The sequence below is a fragment of the Phalacrocorax aristotelis genome, chromosome 2, assembly GCF_949628215.1.
Source record: "Phalacrocorax aristotelis chromosome 2, bGulAri2.1, whole genome shotgun sequence".
Taxonomy (NCBI): domain Eukaryota; kingdom Metazoa; phylum Chordata; class Aves; order Suliformes; family Phalacrocoracidae; genus Phalacrocorax; species Phalacrocorax aristotelis.
The window spans coordinates 110,170,595-110,194,842 of NC_134277.1; the positions used below are offsets into that span (position 1 = coordinate 110,170,595).

At 43.0% G+C, this 24,248-nt stretch overlaps 1 protein-coding gene across 2 annotated transcripts; it reads left to right on the forward strand.

The window, feature by feature from the left end:
- Positions 1 to 29: 29 nt before the first annotated feature.
- Positions 30 to 22,280, forward strand: CEP76 (centrosomal protein 76). 2 transcript variants are annotated; one of them, XR_012659156.1, is made up of 12 exons: positions 30 to 142; positions 1,247 to 1,402; positions 1,742 to 1,823; positions 2,181 to 2,405; positions 3,482 to 3,667; positions 12,175 to 12,272; positions 12,934 to 13,062; positions 15,865 to 16,056; positions 17,972 to 18,138; positions 19,328 to 19,661; positions 20,896 to 21,058; positions 21,923 to 22,280. XR_012659156.1 is itself a non-coding variant. In XM_075084630.1 (12 exons), exons 1-12 carry the CDS (start codon positions 80 to 82, stop codon positions 22,059 to 22,061), a joined length of 1,989 nt encoding a protein of 662 aa, XP_074940731.1. In that variant the 5' UTR covers positions 30 to 79; the 3' UTR covers positions 22,062 to 22,280. The 2 variants fall into 2 exon arrangements, 1 of the variants encoding a protein (XP_074940731.1); XM_075084630.1 differs by having other exon boundaries at positions 20,841 to 21,058.
- Positions 22,281 to 24,248: the final 1,968 nt, after the last annotated feature.

Here is a 24,248-nt window from a genome sequence, read left to right on the forward strand (position 1 = left end):
GGAAAGGCGGCTGGGGGCGGGGCCCCACCCGCTCCTCCCGGGGCGGGAAGCGCGGCGGCTGCTCCCCTGCGCGGCCGCCATGTCCTTGCCACCGGAGAAAGCCTCCGAGCTGAAGCAGATCATCCACCAGCAGCTGCTCAAGGTGGGGGCATCTCGGCAGTGGAGATAGGGGAAACCCTGGAGGGAAGGGGAAAGGGAAAGGGGGGGGCCTGGCCGGGCTGGGCTTTGCTGCTTCCCATGTCGGTGGTGCAGCCCCCATCGCCAGCCGTGCCCGCTGAGGCGGCGGCAGGGCACGCAGCCTGACCGCTCCCTTGCCCTGCTTTGTTTTTCCTACTTGAGATGGTTTCCAGGCGCCGTTTTGCCTTACTGGCCGTTACGCCCCCCTCGCAAGAGGCCTTTTCCTCGCCGCCTCCTACCGCCCCCGCTCCTCGCCTCATCCCGTTTCCCTGCGCTACGGAGAGGGGAGCCGAGCCCCCCGCCGCCCCCTTCCCGCCCGGTTGCTGCTCCCTCACTCTGCGTGGCTGCCCCGGTCGGGGCAGGGAGAGGACAGCAGCGGGGTCAGCACCCCGAGGCTGGGGCGCTTTTTTTTTTCTTGCTGCTTTTTGAGTGACGTTCTTGGGCAGGGTCTTGGATTGATGGGGGAATAAATACCAATACTTTAACTCACCTGTCGTAAAGTATTTCAGGTCCCAGCGGCTGTGGCCTTAACATCCCTCCATCCCTCCATCCCTCCTGAAACAGCTTTACACAAATCCACGCAGTTTTGTAGCTAAGGTGAAGGACAGAAATTCTCTGACTTCATTTAAGCATAGGGGAAGTTTGCAGTGGAGTTTTCCTACTTTTGTGCCTTACCTATGAGTATATAAAGGTGTACTTTTCCCCTTAAAAAATAAGAAACTATTATCCTAAGTCTGAATTTTGAGGGAGACAAGAAATTAAAACAGTGACCATTTTATAATTGATGGATTTGCAGACCTCTTTGTAAGGAGGGAAGTTCAAGGCAGGGGATGCTGTTAAGAGCAGTGAAAATGCTCAGGTTTAGTGTGCTCATGATTTCTTTTTAACTGGTAGAGCTGCTTTGGTGAGATAGTGACTCATTTGATTAATTCTGAAAGGGTTAGTATTTTGGTGTAGTTATTTCTGTGTTCCTAGAAGAATAGTTTTAGTCTTAGAGAGTGACTCTTTAGTCATAGCTGCTACCATTTAAAGAGCTTGTATTTGTAACATATAGTGGATTTTCTTTCAGATGGATGTCCATGGCAGGATAAAAGAAGTTCTTGCTGAGACAATACGTGAAGAGCTAGCACCTGAGCATCAGCAGTTATCCACAGAAGACCTGATAAAAGCCTTAAGGCAACGAGGAATCATTGATGATGTTATGAAGGAACTTAAATTTGTAACTGTAAGTAGCTTTTGAAGCGTGAAACTATTTTTGTTTATTCCTCATACAGACTTGGTGTTTTGACAAAGTGAAAACTTGCTACGTCTAAAGGTTTGTAATGGCTTTACTGATTTGTGACACACTAAGAGCAAACAGCTTAATGCATACGCCAAAATTGGTTTAATGATGATACTGCTTTGAAAGTATTTGTTCAGTTTCATTACATCTCAAGTACTAGAAGGGAGCATATCTGAGGAACAGCATTCAGCTGAAATGGAGGCTTCTTTAATTTTTAGAAGGCTGCGGTAAGAGCATTGTCACATCTCTTGATGCCTTAAAAAGTCTTAATTGTAATTCCAGGATGCGAATGAAAAGGAGAGGACTTCAGCTCCAAAACCATCAACACATTTTGTTGACAGAGAACCACCAGTTTTGAAAAAAAGTATGTTGCTTGTTCATTTTAGTATTTGGATCATAGTTTTGAGAGAAATTTGAAGTCTAGGATTTTTGAACTCTGAATTAGTAATCCAGTATGAACCGGCATAAAGGTGGATATTTTTCCTCATCTGCAGGAAGTAAATTTATGTAAGCAGCAGAAATTAGTGTTGCATAAAATGTGACTCTTAATAATTTCATTTATTTTACATTAAGATAACTTCCGTATATTTTAAACTCACTTTCTCCTGAGCACTTGTTTCAAAAAAGTTTATTTTTCTAGACTCCTGTTAGTTAACTGATATTTAACATGCTTCCTAAGATCTGTTTGCAGTCTCTTTATTTTCATTGCTACGCTTTACAGCTAACATTGACCCAACACGGAGGTATCTTTACCTTCAGGTTTTGGGTGGAAAAGCTTTTCTGGAACATCTTCAGGAACCGGAGCCTCTGCCTGGCCAAGTCTGTTCTACCTTCACTCTGTGTTTACATTTTCGAAATCAGCGATTCCGTTCTAAACCTGTGCCCTGTGCCTGTGAGCCGGATTTTCATGATGGTTTTTTACTTGAAGTACACAAGGATAGCCTAGGTAAGGAATATTGTGGGTTTAAAGCTGGTGCTGTTGGGTTTTTTTCTGACTTCAGAGTTATTGTGAAATATGTTTGATATTATTTAGTGCCTTGCTTTCCTATTTTTTATCATGTTTTCCTAAGGAAACTGGTGACTGTATTAGGTTATGCCACTTGTAGATCTTTCTCTACTCTTGCCTCTTCTTTTCCTTCTTCTCCACTCTAAAATAACTTTTGAATTTGACCAACTTTATCCATAACTGACAGTGAGATAATAGTCTCAGAGATGACAAGAGGTCCTAAGGTCGCTGTGATTTGCATTAACTTTGTGCTCACAAGTGAAGAAGGGAAATGTAAATTTGTTGTCATACAGAAGGAAGAACATCAGCATGAGTTCAGTTTGCCTACTAGCTGGCAAACACCTGCAGAAGAGTCAGTTGTCCACAGGCTGTATTAACTGTTCTTCTGTTGGTAGCCAGGGAACATGGTAGGAGCTAAATATGTTATGAAAAGACTTCTGGTTATTGTCTGAATCCTGTAGAAACCCAGGGTAGCTTATGGAGTATCAGGGAACAGAAAGCCAGAGTAATTGCAGTTGGAATTGGCAAAGGGAATGAATATGCCACAAATTCAAAGGAAGGCACACTTTGTTAATTCTGCTGCTCATGGAGTGGTTTATATCACAGGGTCAAGCTTAACTACAGGAAAGTTGTCTCCTAGATAGTGATGTAAGTTGACCTGACACATTCCAACTTATTAAAAGAATATTTTAAAGTTTCTTTTACTTAATGGTGCTTTACCCTTTATTTTCTTGAATGCTAATTCTGTTTTAATTTTTGTGCAGTTGAACCAGTTACATTGGAGTACTCAGCTATAGGATTATTTTTATTTTCTCTATAAATTAAGTGTAATCTTTCTGTAGCTCTGTCCTAAACTGAGTTTGATTGTAAGATGAGATCATTGCTTATGCTTCTGGACGTGAGATTTTTCTTAAAATGCAATGTATGCACTGAATGTAAATGCATACTTTTTAACTTTTGAGGAGGACTTGGGATGATAATATTCTTGTTATCTTATCTTGGCTTAATAATGGCAGGTGATGGAAGTAAAATGGTGGATGCAACCACTATGTTATCTATATGTGATCCAGTACATATGGTTCTGATCAAAACGGACACATTTGGTGAGACAACACTAGTAGCATCCTATTTCATGGAGTGGCGATCTGTCTTGGCTGCTGAGAATGGCATAACAAATGTTGCTGTTGAACTCCTGGGTGTAGGTAAGGATAAATAATAAGGCTGTAATGATGACTTAAAACATTGGGTACTGAGCTTGCTTATAAGCTTAAAGGCATATTTGTGTTGTAGTTTGATTTTAGTTCAACCCCTAAGTTACTATAAGGTATCCTTAGAAAATATGTAGAAGACTAACAGTCGGATGTTTCTGTTATCAAAATACTTGTTGTGGTTTAGCGTCAGCTCAGCCCCACACAGTCGCTCGCTCACTCCCCCACCGGTAGATGGGGGAGAGAATCAGAAGGGTAACGCTCATGGGTTGGGATAAGAACAGTTTAATAATTAAAATTAAAAGAAACAACAGTAGAAATGCAATGTAAAGGAGAACAACGAGAGGCGCAAAGCCCCGGGGGAGGGGGGAGGGAAGGGGAGAGGGGGAACGAACCGCCGGAACAAACCGCACGCGCCGCAGCCGCTCGCCGCCCGCCGACCCGACGCCGCGCCGCCCCCCCGCGCTGCCACTGCCCGCCCTCAATATATTGGCCGTGGTGTCACGTGGTATGGAATGAACCTGCCATTGGCCAGTTGGGGTCAGCTGCCCCCGCCATGGCCCTGCCCCTCCCAGCCCCCCCTGCCACGCCACGCGGCAGAGCGCGGGAAGCTGGAAAGGTAGCCGACCCCCACAGTGAGGAGAATTAACCCCTTCTCAGCCAAAACCAGCACATTCTCCACCCCTTATTCCATACCATTTACACCATGCCCAGGTCCCATATGATGCAATACAACCGTACCAACCACCACCCCTCCCCTTCCCATCCTTTAACATAATACACAGACATCATTCCCTTAGTTCATGGATCTTCCCTGTAAAATGTCCATTAAAATGTCCATTGAGTTCACCCAGTCCATGACTCTGGGCTCCATCTGTTGTATCAGTCTTTCCGGGTGGGAGAGATGGTGTGTGGCGTTGGGTTGCTGCATACCGAGTCAGTCATCGTTCCATCACTGCTGCACGGCTTGTTTCATAGTTGATCTTCCATGGGTTGGGAGGCTCGTACTCTGATACCATTGATACAACACAGAGGTGACACACAGTATTATATAGCAGTTCACATTATGCCATTCAGTTCATTGACTGTTTTCACCCAAAATCAAATCCCCTTGAGGCACACATCGGATTTCTCCATCCTCCCGCATCACCCACCAAGTGCACCCAGGTCCTCGAGCAAAAGCAATTCACGAATGGGTTTGCCTTTGCCGGAGGCAGGAAGAACCCAGACTGTTTTGCCCAGCATACTTTTTGTGTGCACTACAGGGACTCTATCCCCTTCCACAGTACGTAGGATTTCTGACTGGGCAGGGCCAGCTCGGTTGGCAGATCCCCTCGTGTTGACTAACCACGTGGCTTTTGCTAAATGTGTATCCCAGTGCTTGAATGTTCCACCCCGCATTGCTCTCAGTGTAGTTTTTACCAGTCCATTGTACCGTTCAATTTTCCCAGAGGCTGGTACGTGATAGGGGATGTGATACACCCACTCAATGCCATGCTCTTTGGCCCAGGTGTCTATGAGGCTATTTCAGAAATGAGTCCCGTTGTCTGACTCAATTCTCTCTGGGGAGCCGTGTCGCCACAGGACTTGTTTCTCAAGACCCAGGATAGTGTTCCGGGCAGTGGCGTGGGGGACAGGATATGTTTCCAGCCAGCCAGTCGTTGTTTCTACCGTTGTAAGCACATGGCGCTTGCCTTGGCGGGTCTGTGGGAGTGTGATATAGTCAATTTGCCAGGCCTCCCCATATTTATATTTCAGCCATCGTCCCCCATACCACAGAGGCTTTACCCGCTTCGCTTGCTTGATTGCAGCGCATGTGTCACATTCGTGGATAACCTGTGCAATAATATCCGTGGTCAAGTCCACCCCTCGATCACGAGCCCACCTGTATGTTGCATCTCTCCCTTGATGGCCTGAGGTGTCATGGGCCCACCGAGCTAGAAATAGTTCACCCTTATGCTGCCAGTCCAGATCCACCTGAGCCACTTCAATCTTGGCAGCCCGATCTACCTGCTGGTTGTTTCGATGTTCTCCAGTGGCCCGACTCTTGGGGACGTGAGCATCCACATGCCGTACCTTTACAACCAGTTTCTCTACCCGGGCAGCAATATCTTGCCACAATGTGGCAGCCCAGATGGGTTTGCCTCTGCGCTGCCAGTTGCTTTGCTTCCATTGCTGCAGCCAGCTCCACAAGGCATTTGCCACCATCCAGGAGTCAGTACAGAGATAGAGCACTGGCCACTTTTCCCGTTCAGCGATGTCTAAGGCCAGCTGGATGGCCTTTACCTCTGCAAACTGGCTCGATTCACCTTCTCCTTCAGCAGTTTCTGCTACTTGTCGTGTAGGACTCCATACAGCAGCCTTCCATCTCCGGTGCTTTCCCACAAGGCGACAGGACCCATCAGTGAACAGGGCATATTGCTTCTCATCTTCTGGCAGTGTGTTATACAGTGGGGCTTCTTCAGCACGTGTCACCTCCTCCTCTGGTGATAATCCAAAATCTTTGCCTTCTGGCCAGTCCATAATCACTTCCAAGATTCCTGGGCGACTGGGGTTTCCTACTCGAGCCCGCTGGGTGATCAGTGCAACCCATTTACTCCACGTAGCATCAGTTGCATGGTGTGTAGAGGGAATGTTTCCTTTGAACATCCAGCCCAGCACTGGCAGTCGGGGTGACAGGAGCAACTGTGCTTCAGCACCAACCACTTCTGAAGCAGCTCGAACCCCTTCATATGCTGCCAATATCTCTTTTTCAGTTGGAGTATAGCGGGCTTCAGACCCTCTGTATCCTCGACTCCAAAACCCTAGGGGTCGACCCCGGGTCTCCCCAGGTGCTTTCTGCCAGAGGCTCCAGGTAGGGCCATTCTCCCCGGCTGCAGTGTAGAGCACATTTTTTACATCTTGTCCTGCCCGGACTGGCCCAAGAGCTACTGCATGGACTATTTCTCGTTTAATCTGTTCAAAGGCTTGTCGTTGCTCAGGGCCCCATTTGAAATCATTCTTTTTCCGGGTCACTTGATAGAGAGGGCTCACGATCAGACTGTAATTTGGAATATGCATTCTCCAAAAACCCACAACGCCCAAGAAAGCTTGTGTTTCCTTTTTGCTAGTTGGTGGAGACATGGCTGCTATTTTGTTGATCACATCCATTGGAATCTGACGACGACCATCTTGCCATTTGATTCCTAAGAACTGGATTTCTCGTGCAGGTCCCTTCACCTTACTTTGTTTTATGGCAAAACCAGCCTTCAGAAGGATTTGGACTATTTTCTCACCTTTCTCAAAAACTTCTTCCGCTGTGTTGCCCCACACAATGATGTCAGCAATGTATTGAAGGTGTTCTGGAGCTTCTCCCTGTTCCAGTACAGTCTGAATCAGTCCATGGCAAATGGTAGGACTGTGTTTCCACCCCTGGGGCAGTCGATTCCAGGTGTACTGGACGCCCCTCCATGTGAAAGCAAACTGTGGCCTGCACTCTGCTGCCAGAGGGATTGAGAAGAATGCATTAGCAATATCAATTGTGGCATACCACTTGGCCACCTTTGACTCCAGTTCATATTGAAGTTCTAGCATGTCTGGCACAGCCTCACTCAACGGTGGAGTGACTTCATTCAGGCCACGATAGTCTACTGTTAGTCTCCACTCTCCATTAGACTTCCGCACTGGCCATATGGGACTGTTAAAGGGTGAGTGGGTCTTACTGATGACTCCTTGGCTCCTCAGTTGGTGAATGAGTTTATGGATGGGGATCAGAGTGTCTCTGTTGGTGCGATATTGCGGCCGGTGCACTGTTGTGGTGGCGATTGGCACCTGTTGTTCTTTGACCTTCAGCAACCCCACCACAGAAGGGTCCTTTGAGAGACCGGGCAAGGTAGACAGCTGTTCAGTTTCCTCCTTCTCCAAGGCAGCTACACCAAAAGCCCACTTGTAACCTTTTGGGTCCTTGAAATACCCTCTCCTGAGGTAGTCTATGCCAAGGATGCACGGAGCCTCTGGGCCAGTCACAATGGGGTGCTTCTGCCACTCATTGCCAGTTAGGCTCACTTCGGCCTCCAATACAGTTAGCTCTTGGGATCCCCCTGTCACTCCAGCAATGCTGATGGGTTCTGCCCCTATATAGTTTGATGGCATTAAGGTGCACTGTGCGCCGGTGTCCACTAAAGCTTTATACTCCTGTGGGTCGGACGTGCCAGGCCATCGGATCCACACAGTCCAGTAAGCCCGGTTATCCCTTTCCTCCACCCTGCTGGAGGCAGGGCCCCTCTAGTCCTGATCATGGCAGTCACAACTCACTTCCTGTAAATGTCAATCAGGAGTCCCTCTATTACACTTAGAAATAAAATCTGTGCTTCTACTCCTCTGTCTGAGGACTTGCTCGCTGGAAACTGGAGCAGCAGCTTTCCTGGAAGAGCCTCCCTGAGTGACTGTTCTTCCTTGCAGTTCATTTACTCGTGCCTGTAGGGTCGAAGTAGGCTTGCCATCCCACCTCATCATGTCCTCTCCGTGGTCACGCAGGTAGAACCATAGGGTGGCCCGTGGTGTGTATCCCCTTCTTTGAGCCAAAGGACGCTTATTCCTAACAGCTGAGACACTGCTCTGTCGAGGTGGGGAGTAGGACAGATCTTCTTTGAGTTGCTGGACCTCTTGGGATAGTATCTCCACAGCAGAGACAAGCGAGGAAGAGATATTTGTGTCGTAATCCCGGAGTCTATCTATCACCTCTGCCACCGTTGGTGTCTCGTCATCTTTCCAGGACATCACTGCCAATGAGTTTGCATGCGAAGATGGTGCGCTCCGTACAAACTTCCGCCACATGGGTCGTGTGCACTCGGCTTCATCTGGATCTTTGGATGACCGTTGATCGTCTAGGTCACCATAAATCACCTCAAACACAGCTAATTCCCTCAGATACTGGATGCCTTTCTCCATAGTTGTCCATTTTCCTGGACGATATGTAACATCTTCTTTAAAGGGATACCTTTCCTTCACTCCAGACAGGAGTCGCCTCCAGAGGCTGAGGGCTTGTGGTTTTTTTCCAATTGCTTTGTCAACGCCCCCTTCCCCAGAAAGGGATCCCAATTGTTTGGCTTCTTTTCCCTCTAGTTCCAGGCTACTGGCCCCATTATCCCAGCATCGGAGCAGCCAGGTGACAATGTGCTCACCTGAATGACAGCTGAAATCTTTTCGCATATCTCGCAACTCGCTCAAGGACAGGGATCGGGCGGTCTCTATTTCATTTATGACTTCTTCCTCCTCTCCTCGTGATGGCCCTGCTTTTTCATCATCCCGTTCTAAACTAGTTGATGTCCGCTTCCAATATTTCCTCTTGTGTATTGGGGCAACTGATACTGGTACGGGTTGATTCTCTGAGACAGCTCCAGTGAGTGGCTGCAGTGCCTGTCGTCAGGGCTGGAGTGACAACAGTGCCAGTCACTTTGCATTTCAATCCACAGACATTCTCTTCCCCCTGGGGGCACGGAATACTGTTGAGCAGGGCTCGGTATGCATGGGCCAGACCCCAGCATGTTGCAGTTATCTGTGTCTCTCTGGGGTTCCCAGGGTAACAACATACTTTCTCCAAATGTTCTACTATTTTTTTAAGATTCTGCAGTTGTTTGGGGGTGAAACTCCAAAACACTGTGGGTGCCCACTGCCCTGGGTATTTGCTATGCTATCCCACATGCCCTGCCACTCGTAACTATCAAGCCTCGGGGCAGATTTCTGGGTGATATTCTTAAGTTGCTTAGTCAAAACCAAAACAACATGCCCAAAAACTAACAATAAGTGCACCTTAACCACCCAAGGATGTTCAAGATACAAAAACGTTGTTGTAACAAAGGCACAGACATCATAGAACAAAGTTGCAAAGGTACTATTCTGTATTTCCTCCATATAAAATCTCTCAGAGGAGGAGGTATAATTGCTAATTGCCTCAACAAGGTGGTATCCGAAGTACAGTAACGGTTTCAGCAAAAACCCCAAATACCAGATAAAGCTGAAAACGAGTGTTTGTATAACAAATCTTGTAGGCAAAACATTACTAATCACAGCAGAACACAGCAGACTCAAACAACCAACACCGATTTTTAACACCAACTGCAAAAAGGACAACATGGTGCTGTGACCAGCAGCTGTTGTTATCTCCAACCCTTGAGCCCCACGTTGGGTGCCAAAAAGACTGTTGTGGTTTAGCGGCAGCTCAGCCCCACACAGTCGCTCGCTCACTCCCCCACCGGTAGATGGGGGAGAGAATCAGAAGGGTAACGCTCGTGGGTTGGGATAAGAACAGTTTAATAATTAAAATTAAAAGAAACAACAGTAGAAATGCAATGTAAAGACGAACAACGAGAGGCGCAAAGCCCCGGGGGAGGGGGGAGGGAGGGGGGGAACGAACCGCCGAAACAAACCGCATGCGCCGCAGCCGCCCGCCGACCCGACGCCACGCCACGCCACGCCACGCCACGCCACGCCGCGCCGCGCCGCCCCGCCCCCCCGTGCTGCCACTGCCCGCCCTCAATATATTGGCCATGGTGTCACATAGTATGGAATGAACCTGCCATTGGCCAGTTGGGGTCAGCCGCCCCCACCATGGCCCTGCCCCTCCCAGCCCCCCCTGCCACGCCACGCGGCAGAGCGCGGGAAGCTGGAAAGGTAGCCGACCCCCACAGTGAGGAGAATTAACCCCTTCTCAGCCAAAACCAGCACAATACTAAAAATGTATGTTTCAGATCCTGTGTAATAATGGTCCCTATTTCTGGAAACTCTCACTACTGATTTTCTGCAAAATCTGGATAAGTTATCAAAAACAAACCAAACAAAAATCAACCAGTTCATCGCCAGGAATATATCAGACCAGCGTACTGAAGAGTAAAATCTAGCTTGTGTCCCTTTCCTAGCAAACTAGCAATGGATGGAGAAGTTGACGTCTGCTGTGCTGCCATTTATTCCAGTAGCTGGAAGCACGTTTTCTGACAGAAAGGCTGAACACCTTCCTTTAGGTGCTTAGTTAGTATATATGTGTATTTTTTGTGTATATCTTGTCCCCACTCCCCTTTTTAGGAGTTCCAACCTACGCTTTTAAGATATTTAGTGGATAAAGATTAGATCTAAGACTCAACCTATCATGACTTCCTACTCTAGCTATCCCAGAGTCTGAGTAGTAGCGGATGAGTCTTCTGAATATGCTTTATCGTAGTTTCTCTACCTGTGAGGTAGGTGAGCAGTCCTTCATAGTTTCAAAAGAGATTAAATTGTACCTTAAAAACATTTTGAAGATTGGATATACTACATAAGTTATTCCTGATTATTATCACTATTGCCTGCCTTTCTTATTTTGTTAATTTCGTGCAGGGTTTTATCCAGTGAACACAAATCGAGTAAGTTTGTTTGTTAGCCTCATTTCCTTCTGAAAATGCTGACTATTGCCAAAACTTTAGTAAGCAGTGTGGGTTTGGATAGTCTCTCAAATGGAGAGCTTTTTATTTATAATGGCTTGGAAATGCCTAAAAAATAAGTTGAGTTTAATAGTCGAGTGAGTGAGTGATGGGAAGAGTTAAATCTAGTTATCATTAGCTTTATTTCCAAATAAAAAGTATCAATCCAGTAAATCCATTGCTTTTTCTCCTCTTCTGAAGTCTTGTCATTGTACAAAACGCATCAAGAACATCAAAGCGTGCTGCCATCTCAGATAAATTTACAAACTACTCTGTGAGACTTCTGTTGCTTGTATTGCTTATAATCCCATCTCTCTATTGTTTTGTAATGCTTCCTGTTCTTCATGTAAATCTAAATTTTCAGCATTATGCAACAACATTTGGATTCTGGGGTTTTGTGGTTCATTTGTTGGATTTTGGTTTTTTTTAAGTTTATTATTTCTATTTGTGTGGCGCTCTCGGTCGGTCAGAATAAACTGTATCTTGGGGAAGATGACCTTCACTTATTTCCAACTACTTACATTTGAGCTACCTGTGTAGCAGTAGGAATAGGCACTTTTACAGTGTGTGATTCCTACTGTGTTTTGGATGTCAATTCTAGACATTTCTAGAGTGCCATTCATCTCATATGTCCTGGTACTGGCTGTAAAGAGGGCCTTGGTTAATTAGCTCAGATCTAGATGTCTGCTTTTTGGCCAGGTTATGCTTTCTTACAGCCTCATTTGAGCCTGAAATTTAAATAAAGATGCTTATTTTCATATAGTTATAGAATCGTTAAGGTTGGAAAAGACCTGTAGGATCATCAGGTCCAACTGCCAGCGCAACACCCCCAGGCCTCCTGAACCATGACCTGAAGTGTCACGTCTACATGTTTTTGAACACCTCCAGGGATGGTGACTCCACCACCTCTCTGGGCAGCCTGTTCCAATATTTTGCGTATATTTAAAGAAGTTGAGTTATTTTTTGTGATTCTGTAGTTAAAATATTAATTATTTGGTCCTTCATGGCTGAAATGTCCTAAGCAAAATGAATTTTAGAGAACTGATCAAAATTTATTTTGGTTCAAAGGTACAGAATCGAAGGTTTCTGTTGGTGTTTTAAACATCAGACTGGAAATGTATCCACAACTTAATAAGACCCTGTCTCCAGAAATAACTAATACTCAAGTAAGTAATTTTGGGGAGGGCTGACTTCTTTTGGTGGGTCTGGGGGGAAACTCAGCATAGAATTACTTACATAAATATTGAGGGCAGTGGATTTTTGAATGTTCAGTACTTTACCCCTCATTGAACTTAAATATAGTTACCTTTTTTGAAACCAGTTTGTTTATACTGAACATTACTTTGTCTGAAATACTTCTTCAGTAGTTTTTCTACTTACTGGATTCAAAACTTTAAGCAGGAAAAAAAGATGCAATATACCTAATTTTCTTCAGGTAGTATATGTTTTCTTGCTCTCTCCCCCATTTGAAATGATAATTTCAAGTCAGCTATTCTGCCTGGAAAACCAGTAAATGTTGGCCTGAAGCTGTATGCAGATACTCTTCTGCCCATCAAAAGCTGAGCAATCCTTCTGTACAGAAATGTATCACATAAGATGAACACTTCTTCAGTCAAGCTTGATATATGAGCCTACAAACAAGAACTTAAGGTTTTTGTTCATTGGATTTTCATTTAAAAATATTATTCTTCAGCATTTGCATGGCACACTAAATATTAAGCTGTGTGTTACTTAGGCCCGATTTGGTGTTAGTGTACTGATTATGGGTTTTTTTTCCCTGTTTGGAATTAATACGTGTGTGATTGGTTATGCTTTTCTTACCTGCAGTTTGCCTTGGAACGTCAGAAGACAGCAGAAAAAGAACGATTATTTCTTGTGTATGCTAAACAGTGGTGGAGGGAGTACCTACAGATAAGACCTACGCACAATGTGAGGCTAGTAAAGATTTTTGCACAGGTTTGTAAATTTTGAAGATAGACCAATCCTTTCTTTTAAGTTACCTTTTTATTGTTAGGTATATTTTGAAGTTTCTGTGTATATAGAATCTGTATAGATTTATGACATTCAAGTCAGGACCACGTGTGGTATATCATGCAAAAAATGAAATTTGTAAGGCTTGAACTTTTATATGTATATTGAAGCTCAGTAGCATGATGCAGAAAGAAGGGTTGCTCCAACCACTTCTGATGCATGAGGTGATGAAAAGCCTGTTTAGTCTTTTGCTTGAATACTCATGAATGGCAAAGGCTTAAGTGATCTGTGCAAACTGTTTCAAACAGGTTTTATACCAGATAAGAAAGTTATAAAAAATGGACTTAATTAAATCTATTAGAACAGATCCGTACAATATTTGAGCTTGGTGTGGTCTGTAAAGCGATCTGTCTGCTTAATGTTGCATGCTAGCTACAGACATAATTACTGTAGGCTAATAAATTACTGTGCATCAGTTGCTCCTCGGTAACTGTTCCTCAGTAAACGGAATGGTATGATCCTTTGCATTTTTAGTGCCGTCAATTCATCTTGTGTGGTAGCAATTTTCCTACCACAGATAATGAGCGTTAGCTTATTATCTCAAAGTAACTTTCTGAAGCGATCCCTGCCTACTCTTTTCAGTAAAGCAACGGCTTCCATTCTGGCTGTACCCTGAGCATTCAGTAGTGATGTGAACTTCCAAATAAGGGTGTGGTGGGTTGATCCCAGCCAGCAGCTGAGCCACCTGCTAGTCACTCTCTCACTCCACCCCAGCGGAATGGAGGAGAGAAGGGGAAGGGCAAAAGTGAGGAAAAACTCACGGGTCAAGATGAAGAGGGTTTAATAAGTGAAGGAAAGAAAGGAAGAAGGGAGGGAAAGTGATGCGAAGTGATGCAAAGACAATCACTTCCCACCTCCCACCAGCAGGCTGGTACCCAGCAAGTCTCCAAGCATGGCCTAGTTTAGAGAACATGTTCTCCATGCCCACCAGTTTTATTGCTGAACATGATGCTACATGGCATGGAATATCCCTTTGGTCAGTTCAGGTTGGCTGTCCTGGGTGTGTCCCCTCCAGCCTCTTGTCCATCCTGAACTTACTCCATGTTGGGGCAGAATGGGAGACAGAGAAGGCCTTGATGCTGTGTAGGCACTGCTCAGCAATAGCTAAAACACTGGTGTGTTACTAACACTGTTTTGGTCACAAATCTAAAACAAAGCACAATAGGGGGTGCTAGGAAGAAAATTAACTCCATCCCAGCCAGACCCAATACAAAGGCTTTCACAGTGGAGAACCAAAATACATAATTAAACAGGGAATTCTAGAACTGGGAGTTTGGCTGGGGACATGAGGCAAAAATGGGATCTGTACTATTTTGAGAATAAAGCAATGTGTGAATTAATGGTATTCCACTTTCTGCACCCACAAAGCTACAGTAGGATTTGGAAGAAGGTTGGAGGGAGAGGTTTGTGGATATGATTAGAGGACTAAGTTCTTTGTTACAGGACAGTTTAGAAACTGGTAGCCTTCAGAACATTATAGGAACTAGGCCCCCTCCTAGCTCACTACCTGTAGAGAGTTTATCTTGATTCTCCCGCTGGCCATAGCAAATGTTAGTAAAACTGCCTTTAATGGCCTTTCTCATTTCTGGGAACAGAAGCGAGGTTATCAGAATTGTTTAATAGTTTAGTTATCGGCCAGCTTTGTAGGCATAATGCAGAAGCATGCATTGCATATATAAAACTCTAGTAAATAAACAATGATTCATTCTTGTGATTTTTTTTTTTTTTTTTTTTTGGTTGCTTTCTAGCTCTGAAATAATTTCCAACAGGATTCCAGTCAGCTTCAAACAAATGGTGTTTTTTCTTATACCAACTTGCTGGAAAAGCATGACAAAACCTTAATGGGGGCAATATGTGACTACAGTAAAGAATATGAGAGTGTGGTTTCCTGAAGCTGCAGACATTTAAAAGGCTTTGGTCCCTTTTTAAGTATACAAACATAAAAGTACCAGTTTAGCCCAGTGAGGAAAAGAAGAGTTTTATACTGCTTCAAATAGTTTTACTAGTTGATAATCATAATATCTCCCTGCAGCATGTAGAAAACAGACCTTTTTCTAGTCATATTAATTTTTCATTTTTCAAAGAAATTAGAAATTCTTAGTATTACTACTCGTAATTTTTATATATTGAGTGACATCATTGTAATCTATTGGTTTTTTGTGGTTATGACAAGAGGTAAAGAGCATTCAAATTCAGACGCAAATAGACACCTTTTAAACTGAAATATCAGGTGCTGAGTGCTTAATGCTTTGGTGGGAGTGTTTTGGGGGGGTGGGAGTTTTGGTGCATGTGTGGTTTTGGGGGCATTTTGGTTTTGATGTGGGGTTTTTTTTGGTTGGATTTGAGGTTTTTGGAGGCTGGTGGGTTTTTTCTTTGGCGGTTTTTTGTTTGATGATAATACAGAAATCGACAGTGGATGGAGCATGAACAATTCCTCACCTACTTAAGGAAATTAAGTTCAACCTGTACTGCTCCAGGCATTTGAACTTTCAGTCCAGAATGTCCTACTGGTGGCAGAGCCAGCAGCAAAATCTAACTGTAAAGCCCCTCTAAATGGATTGCCTTAATGGCCTTGAGTGTTAATTCTAGAAGGATTTTTGTGTCTTAACATTTTTCAGTGTTATTTATTTCAGGGAGTATAAATCCTGTAGCAAAAAAAAAGATAGTTAAGATGAATCTTTTGTAACATTTGTGTCTCTGGCAAATAAACATATTTTATATGTTCAGGATGAAAATGGAGTAAACCGTCCAGTATGTTCATATATCAGACCACTTCGAGCAGGCCGGTTACTAGACACTCCTAGACAAGCAGCGCGATTTGTCAGTGTCCTGGGTTATGAAAGAGCTCCCATCATCGGAGGAGGTGGCGGCAAACAAGAACAGTGGTGCACCCTTCTCGCTTTTCTATGTAGAAACAAGGTATGTGAAAACAGTCTTTGTGTGATAATAGAGTTGGTATAATATTCTAACTGAAGTTGGTAATTTAAAACAGGCTGCAAATACATGGGTTAAATCAAATTTGGAGAATTCTATTACAATAACTTGTCTAAGACCTTTTTAAAGAGAAACAAATGTTAAATACTAGACAGGAGGGCTTTGGAGTAGACTTTCTTTACTCCTATTGTTGGGGTCCATTTGTCAATCTATCTGTGTGACAATGAGCTTGCTTTTCTTCATTTGCTTTTCTAAGTTCCCATACAACTATTCAATGAATCCCTGCTAGCGTGCAGGCCACTAATTTAAATTCTGGACTAATCCAGGAAGAGTTGGAAAAGTTTCTTTTGAAAAACTTGTTGGTTTTTTTTTTTTTTGATGGGCTAAAATACACTCACAGTCTTTGCATTCATTTTTTTCGAGATAGGGATTTTCACTAAAAGTTTCAGCCTAGTTCTTAGTGATCTGTCAATTGTATCCTATGACTATAATAAATGAAACAAATTTGTAACTCGTTCTGGATTATCACTCCTCTGTTGTATGAATAAAAGTAACAGCTATCCCTTTTATACCTCTTTGGAGCGGTCGATGCTTTTCATTGCCACTGAGGTACTTCTGCATTCAAGAACAATCTCACTCATGTGTTTATATTAAAAAGATCTGTTGTTCTTGGCAGTGGGAGGTGTATCCCAGTTTTTAGACCTGTCTCAAAGACCACACAGACAGACGTTAGCTGTTGTCTCCGAATATCACACCACGCATAGGTACCATATAAAGCCACCACTGGCTACCCACTGGCTTTCAAATAGAGGTGGTGGTCGCAGCTTTGAGTTTGAGGGCTGTTACGTTTGGAGGCACAGAGAAAGGGTTTCCTCCCAGGCAGAAGTATAGAAAATAGCTGGATTTAGCCCCTGAGACACCAGCTGGACCATTATTAATCTTTTTGTGGAAAGTGATGTGGCATTATTAAATGAACACAGGTTCACCAGAAATTTGTTTAAACCTACTTTTCTGGATATTCCCCTTGTACATTATGGTAGGGGAAGATTGTGGTTATCTGTGTAATGAACAGATACATCTGAGAACACTGAATTTTACCTTTCCACTATTCTGAATAATATTTGACTGAAGAGCTGTACTGTTCTACTTCTGAATGCTGCGCTTTGTATTATGAAGGGTTCATTGCATATGGATATTTTTTTTCTTACTTTACAGTTAACATTTGTAGAGAACTTAAGATAAAAAAGATTATTGCACATCACATTCAGAAATTTATTTCTGTGAATTTCCAATGGTAGCAATAAATTTATGAAGGAAACTTTTTTTCCTGGTTGAAGGGGAAATGCAGCTACACATGACTTACAGCTCTTACACAGTTAGATCTGTGGGGGCATTTGTTTTACCTTTTTTCATTTATGAACTTTGACAACACATTCAAGGCAGTAAAATTACAATAGAATTACATTTCATTAACGGATTTTATCTAATGGTGTGAAAATACAGCATAATTTCTAATATTACCTCAGGTATTTGCGTTATGTACATTTTGGCTTTTAATTAGAATGTTAGTTATGTCTTTATGGGTGAGTAGATTCTGGTTTTGGTTACTTGAAGGTATCTTTATAATCATAAGAAATGTTTTCCAGTACTAATACAGTATACTTGAATAAAAAATATAAATATAATTAGAATGTACTACTATTTTTAAACAATTTTTTTCTGTTACAGAAAACTTAAACTTTTCAAGTTGAAACCTTAAAATCCTGACTTCGATACAGGCTTTAGGTAGACGTGAGGGAGGCATGGCTTGTTAAATCATGATTAGAGAAATATCACTGTATTCTTTAAGATTTTATCCATGCCTGCTACTAAAACCAGCTCACTAATGCTTACTCCCTAGGGTGACTGTGAAGATCATGCTAACCTTCTGTGCAGTCTTCTTCTTGGGTTTGGATTAGAAGCCTTTGTGTGTGTTGGAACAAAAGCAAAAGGAGTCCCGCACACTTGGGTAATGACTTGTGGAACTGATGGAACAATTACTTTTTGGGAGAGCTTAACAGGACATAGGTGAGTAGAAGGAGTATAAGAAAACTGAGCAACATATATTGAGGTTTGCATGCTCTGTTTTTGTTTGTTGTTGCTTTTTGCTTTTTATCTTTACACCCTGTCATGTAACTCGTGCAATCAAAGACAAAAGTCTTTGAATCCTTCTTTTGTGTACTGCTGTTGTTTGGAAAACAACTGGTTCAGTGTAAGGTGAAATATTTCAACAGTGTGTAATATAGTTTTCAGTGGCTTTAATAACAGTATAGCAACTGTTTCATGTCTTCTGGCAGCTGTTTGCCATTGATGCTATCACTGCCATCATTTGTGAAGAAGGAGATGAGATCTGACATGATTGTTTAGGAACCGTTGTCGTTTAACCCCAGCTAGCAACTAAGCCCCACGCAGCCGCTTGCTCGCTCACCCTCTGGTGGGATGGGGGAGAGAATCAGAAGAGCAAAAGTGTGATAACTTGTGGGTTGAGATAAAGACAGTTTAATAGGTAAAGCAAAAGCCACACACGGAAGCAAAGCAAAACAAGGATTTCATTCACTACTTCCCATGGGCAGGCAGATGTTCAGCCATCCCCAGGAAAGCAGGGCTCCATCACGTGTAATGGTTTCTTGGGAAGACAAAACGCTGCAACTCCCAACGTCTCCCCCTTCTTCCTTCTTCCCCCAGCTTTATATTGCTGAGCATGATGTCATGTGGTATTGGAATATCCCTTTGGTCAGTTGGGGTCAGCTGTCCCAGCTGTGTCCCCTCCCAGCTTCTTGTGCACCCCCAGCCCACTCGCTGGTGGGGTGGGGTGAGAGGCAGAAAAGGCCTTGATCCTGTGTAAGCCCTGCTCAGCAGTAATGAAAACATCCCTGTGTTACCAACCCTGTTTTCAGCACAGATGAAAAACACAGCCCCGTACTTGCTACTGTGAAGAAAATTAACTCTATCTCAGCCCAACCCAGCACATTCTATCTGCTTATTTTTCTAGATTTAAAGAAAAAGTAGTGTGTTATTTCATTGTATGTTATGCCTCCAAAATATGTATAATTACTTTTCTGTAAATAAATGAATGACAGTTTGGTGGGGGGAGAAATGTTAACAAACTTGGCTTTTATTTTTAAAAGGAGAAGTGGCTTATATCAGTCTCAACTAAACATTTTTACCTTGCCTTTAAATAAGGTGTATTAATAAGAAGTTGAATGTTTTTGATTAGGTACATCCACAGACCTACAAACCCTGATGACCCTCCAGTAGTGGAACAACCCAAGCCACTGTATCCTTATTGCACGATAGGTTGTATCTTCAACCATCAGAAGTTCCTTGGAAATTGTCAGCCCTCTGACGCTGTGGAGGTTTGTGTATTTGACCTGCACGATGAATCTAAGTGGAAACCCATGAGTGGAGAAGCAATAAAATCAGTATGTTCCCCTGGAACAACATCTTCAGTTCCCCCTTTTCCTCCTCTGTGTGCTTCTGCAGTAGATGCTGCGGTAACAAGCAATGAGATAGAATTGCAGCTGAGAATACTGGTCTCTGAACACAGAAAGGTAATACGGTTTAAAGATTTTCATTGATCTGTTGTGGTAATAAAGGTGCAGGTTTCTTACTGTATGCTTGTTTTGGACAGCCATTTCTTAGGTTGCATACTCCTCTCTTTGCAATGTGTTTTCCATAAGCTTTTGCAGAAATGTGGTATGTGAAAAGTTAAATAACTGAAAAATTGTCTGGAAAGACTGTACTGAGCTAGTGTAGAGTCATACTTATTATTTGCAGGGGTGATTTTGTAGCCTCGTCTGCAGGCTCTTCCCCTCACCTTGCCTTTGCCTCTCATTCTATGTTGTGATCTTGAGCTTACTGGCACCTGCTGACTATCTACAAGGGGTCTGTAAAAGCCAGGAAGAACAAATCTGGTTGTCAGTGGGGTTCACCTATCCATCACAAATATTTTTGGTCTCTAGATAAAAGCCAGCTTTCAGCTTTCATGATCTTTGACTGCTTTACAAAATAACAAGGTATTTCTAGAAGATAGTTTTGTCCTTTATCAAGATTTTTACAAGACATAGTGTGCCAGAAATGATTCTTCCTGTGCTGGATATGAAGGAGATGATATTTTAAATCTTTTGTTAGCTTATGTCTGGGTTTAATGTTTTTTTTTGTTGGTTTTGCTTTTATAACCCACACAACGCTCAACCTTTGGGGTGGCAAGTAATTCTCAGGGTATGAATCTCATGCAATGTTGAATACACACATGGTAGATTTTTCTACTTCTTTGCTCTTGTGGAATGGTAGGAGGGAGGTACATGTACACGTGTGTGTGTTCTGGGGAGCTGTTGTGCGTTGTTTTTTTCAGAAGTGGGTATCCATGAGAGGCATGAGAAAAAACGTGAGGTGAATTTTAGCTGATCATTCCCATATTTTTGCTGTGTGTTAGGCACGCTCTTCTTATATTTAATGCAGAGATACTGTAGCTGAAACATGTAGTTTGAGCTCAGGCCTTGTTTTACTCTAGTAGTCTAACTTCATTTCTTGGTAAATGTTTGATATTTTGTTCGCAGTGTTTGATTCGTTGGTGTGTGATCAATATACAAATCTTACTGGATTCACTTTCATTAACCACAAACTGAAGATTTGTCATGGATTTATTTGAATCTATACAGTATACAAGCTTATTAACATCCTAATGTTCATTCTGCATGGTTGTCATTGCTCTGTGACTTGCCTCACAGGATCTTGGCCTTTCTACTGTTTGGGATGACCATCTGTCCTATCTGTTGTCACCAGCATTAGCAGCCTATGAGCTCGAACGCACAACAAGCATTTCTGCAGGAAACGAAGAGTTTCAAGATGCTGTAAGAAGAGCAGTACCTGATGGTCACACATTTAAAGGGTTTCCTATCCATTTTGTGTACAGAAATGCCAGGAGAGCATTTGCCACGTGTCTTCGGTAAGTCTAAATGTAAAAGATACATATGTTAAAACCAAACAGTAATAGAATCATAGAATCATAAAATCATTAAAGTTGGAAAACAGCCTTAAGATCATCGAGTCCAATATCACTGCCAAGTCCACCACAAAACCATATCCTCAAGCACCACATCTACCCTTCTTTTAAATACCTCCAGGGATGGAGACTCAACCACCTCCCTGGGCAGCCTGTTCCAATGCCCGACAACCTTTTTGGTGAAGAGGTTTTTTCTAATGTCCAACCTAAACTTCCCCTGGTGCAGCTTGAGGCCATTTCGTCTTGTCCTATCACTAGTTAATTGGGAGAAGAGACCGACCCCCGCCTCGCTACAACCTCCTTTCAGGTAGTTGTAGAGAGCGATAAGGTCTCCCCTCAGCCTCCTTTTCTCCAGACTAAACAATCCCAATTCCCTCAGCCACTCCTCATAATTGAATTGCAACTCAGGTTTCTTTGTATAGTGACATTTAAAGAAAATAAATTTCCTTACATTAGAACTGGAAGAAGAGTTGTGTAGTACCTCTAATGGGTCATGGCATACAGAGCTTTTATGTTACATCAGTGAGTTCAGTGATGATAGACTTCTCCTGGGTTAAATTAAGGAACAAGGAGTTAGTTTAATTTATCTGCAGTCGTTAAAAATCATCAGTGGTGGTCTTCGTTTTCTTCCAAAACAACAGCCCCTGCACTACAGAACAGTATTATTATTATTTGTAATGACAGGCTCATGACACTCGTCGTTAGTTGAGTGTTAGTCACCTTTGAAATAACCACACATATATAATTGAAAATTTTAATAATAGGTTGGTAATATCTGTTACTTTTGTTTTCCTTTTTGTCAAATAGGTCTCCTTTTTGTGAAGAAATAATCTGTTGTAGGGGGGACCAAGTGCGACTCGCAGTTCGTGTACGAGTGTTCACGTACCCTGAATCTGCATGTGCTGTTTGGATCATGTTTGCTTGTAAATACCGCTCTGTCCTTTGAAAAAAAGCCCAAAGTCATTCAGATCTTTTTTGGTCCAAAATAATGTATGTGGGTATGAAATTACGCAGTTGAAAACTAATACTGTATTTTATGTAAATGTCACTGATTTTTAATACCACAGTGTGTGTGTTGAAGAGGATTGTGTACACAGTAATGATTGTATTTATAAAGAGAATTTATTCTTATTTTTAATAAAAGTTACTTTTAATACTTAGAAAAGTGGGTCAAGTTACTAAAACGTGTGCATAAAATACTAACTTCTCTTCTGCAGTTCTGAATTGGTGTGAGAATTCATTTAGGAAAAAGCCTGGTTTGCCTCTCCAGGGTAAGAGAACCTGTTTTACCTCTCCTCTCTGTGTAGGGTCCGGAGTGTCCTTTGTGAGTGGCTGTGATCCAGAAATACTGCAGTTAAAGCAGGTGTCCTTTCCGCAACAAAATTTATTTCTGCCTCTCTTGGACCTAGCTATGGCTTCTACATTCAGCCTCAAAGAACAGTTGACAGGTATAGGTAATCTTGTTATTCTAGGAATTTAATAATACATGTTTAAAATTAATGTTTAAAATTAAGACTCAGATGCTGAACATGTGAATAGCTGTGCTGGGTTAGGTAAAGTCATTCAACCTGATGCCTTTTTCCTGACATTAAGTTTCTGAGGTAGAAGTTGTGGCCAGGCCACTTTGCTTAACAGCCATTCATGTTTTTGTCTCAGATCCATACTTAATCTGTGGTTCTGCTTGTCTTAAACCTGTGGGTGGTGGTTTTGCTCAGTGTCTTCATCCTTTCAGAAATGGGAAGCAATTGGACTTACTTAACTTCTCCATACCATGCCTCTTATGTTTTTCACCACATGGACTCCAGCCATCTCTTTTTGAGGCTGAAGAATCCAAAACTATGATTTCTTCTGTGGAAGCCATTCTGTGTCTTTGACTTTCCATGTCCACATCCTTTTGTTCTACTTGTAAGATGGATCCAACTCTTTCTGCTGGTTCTGGAGCAAAGCAAAAATAACTAATCCTAGAGAAACTTGCAACACATACAGCAGGGGTGAATGTTGGCATTTTGCATGTACATTTAATCAGCAGTGTGGTAGTGTGACACTGTTTTCGTTGTTCTTTCCAGAAGTGTTAAATACTGCCTATGGCAGCACTTGAGTTTTAACTTGAGATTTTAATAGCACACTGTGTACTTACTGGCCCTGCTGCTGACAGGTTTCAGTACAAATCTGGTTTTGTGTTATTTTCCTTTTTATCCCTGAAAGACCAAAATGTATTAATTTGCCTGTAATACAGCATACAGGACCCTGATCAAAGCTTCAGACAGTAAAATTTCTCCACCTATTTCATTCTATCTAATATAATGTGAGAGGCTGGATCATATTGTGTGGTGAATATTGCTAAATTTAGTAGCTTTATTTAAATGCTAATGGTACCTTATTTGTAGCAGTGTGTGTTACACACATGTATGTCACTGCAAGAGGAAAAACACACCTGTGTTCAACAGAACTAAAAGTGAAATATGAAGCAGGAGCTCGCTTGTTAGAGCTGAGTTTGTTGTTGCGCTTTTCCTGCGTGCAGTGCTCTGCGTGTACAGAAGGGGACACTGCACAATGCTGCCTTGTCATGGGTGCGCTTCAGTCTTTCAAGTAATAAGGTGATAAGGGGAAATTTTGAACTTTCACATACGCTAGCTAAAATTGTAGAATACCAAAGGAAAAAAAAAACAACCTGGAAATGTTTTTTGATGTGAGTTTTAAGTTATTTAGTCTGTACAGTGGGAAGCTGATTTTTCTGTGTGGTGCTGGTGTGCTCGGTACCAGCTCAGGGAGAAGCTGGCACAGAGGGGCAGTCTGTGCCCTGCTGGTGCCTGTCTGTGTTCCAGGGGCAGGAACGTCAGTCCTCAGTGATTTGGAAGATTATTCCCCCTTTTTGGCTCTTCCCAGGCCACACTCATTCAACTTGTGCCAGCCCTTCTGCATGCCCTTGCCGCTGCAGGGGAAGGAGCGTTGCTGGAGGGAGCTTTGTGAGGGCCAGCTGAGGGGTTCCCGGCCACCTTCCTGCTGTGGAAGCAGGGGCTTACTCCTGCTTCTCCCTGAAGCACCCACGACGGAGATGTGGGTTAATGTCACTTTTTAGCTGTTGGGGGTGCAGAAGGGTGTCACCCTGCTTTCCGACTGCAGTTGCTGATTA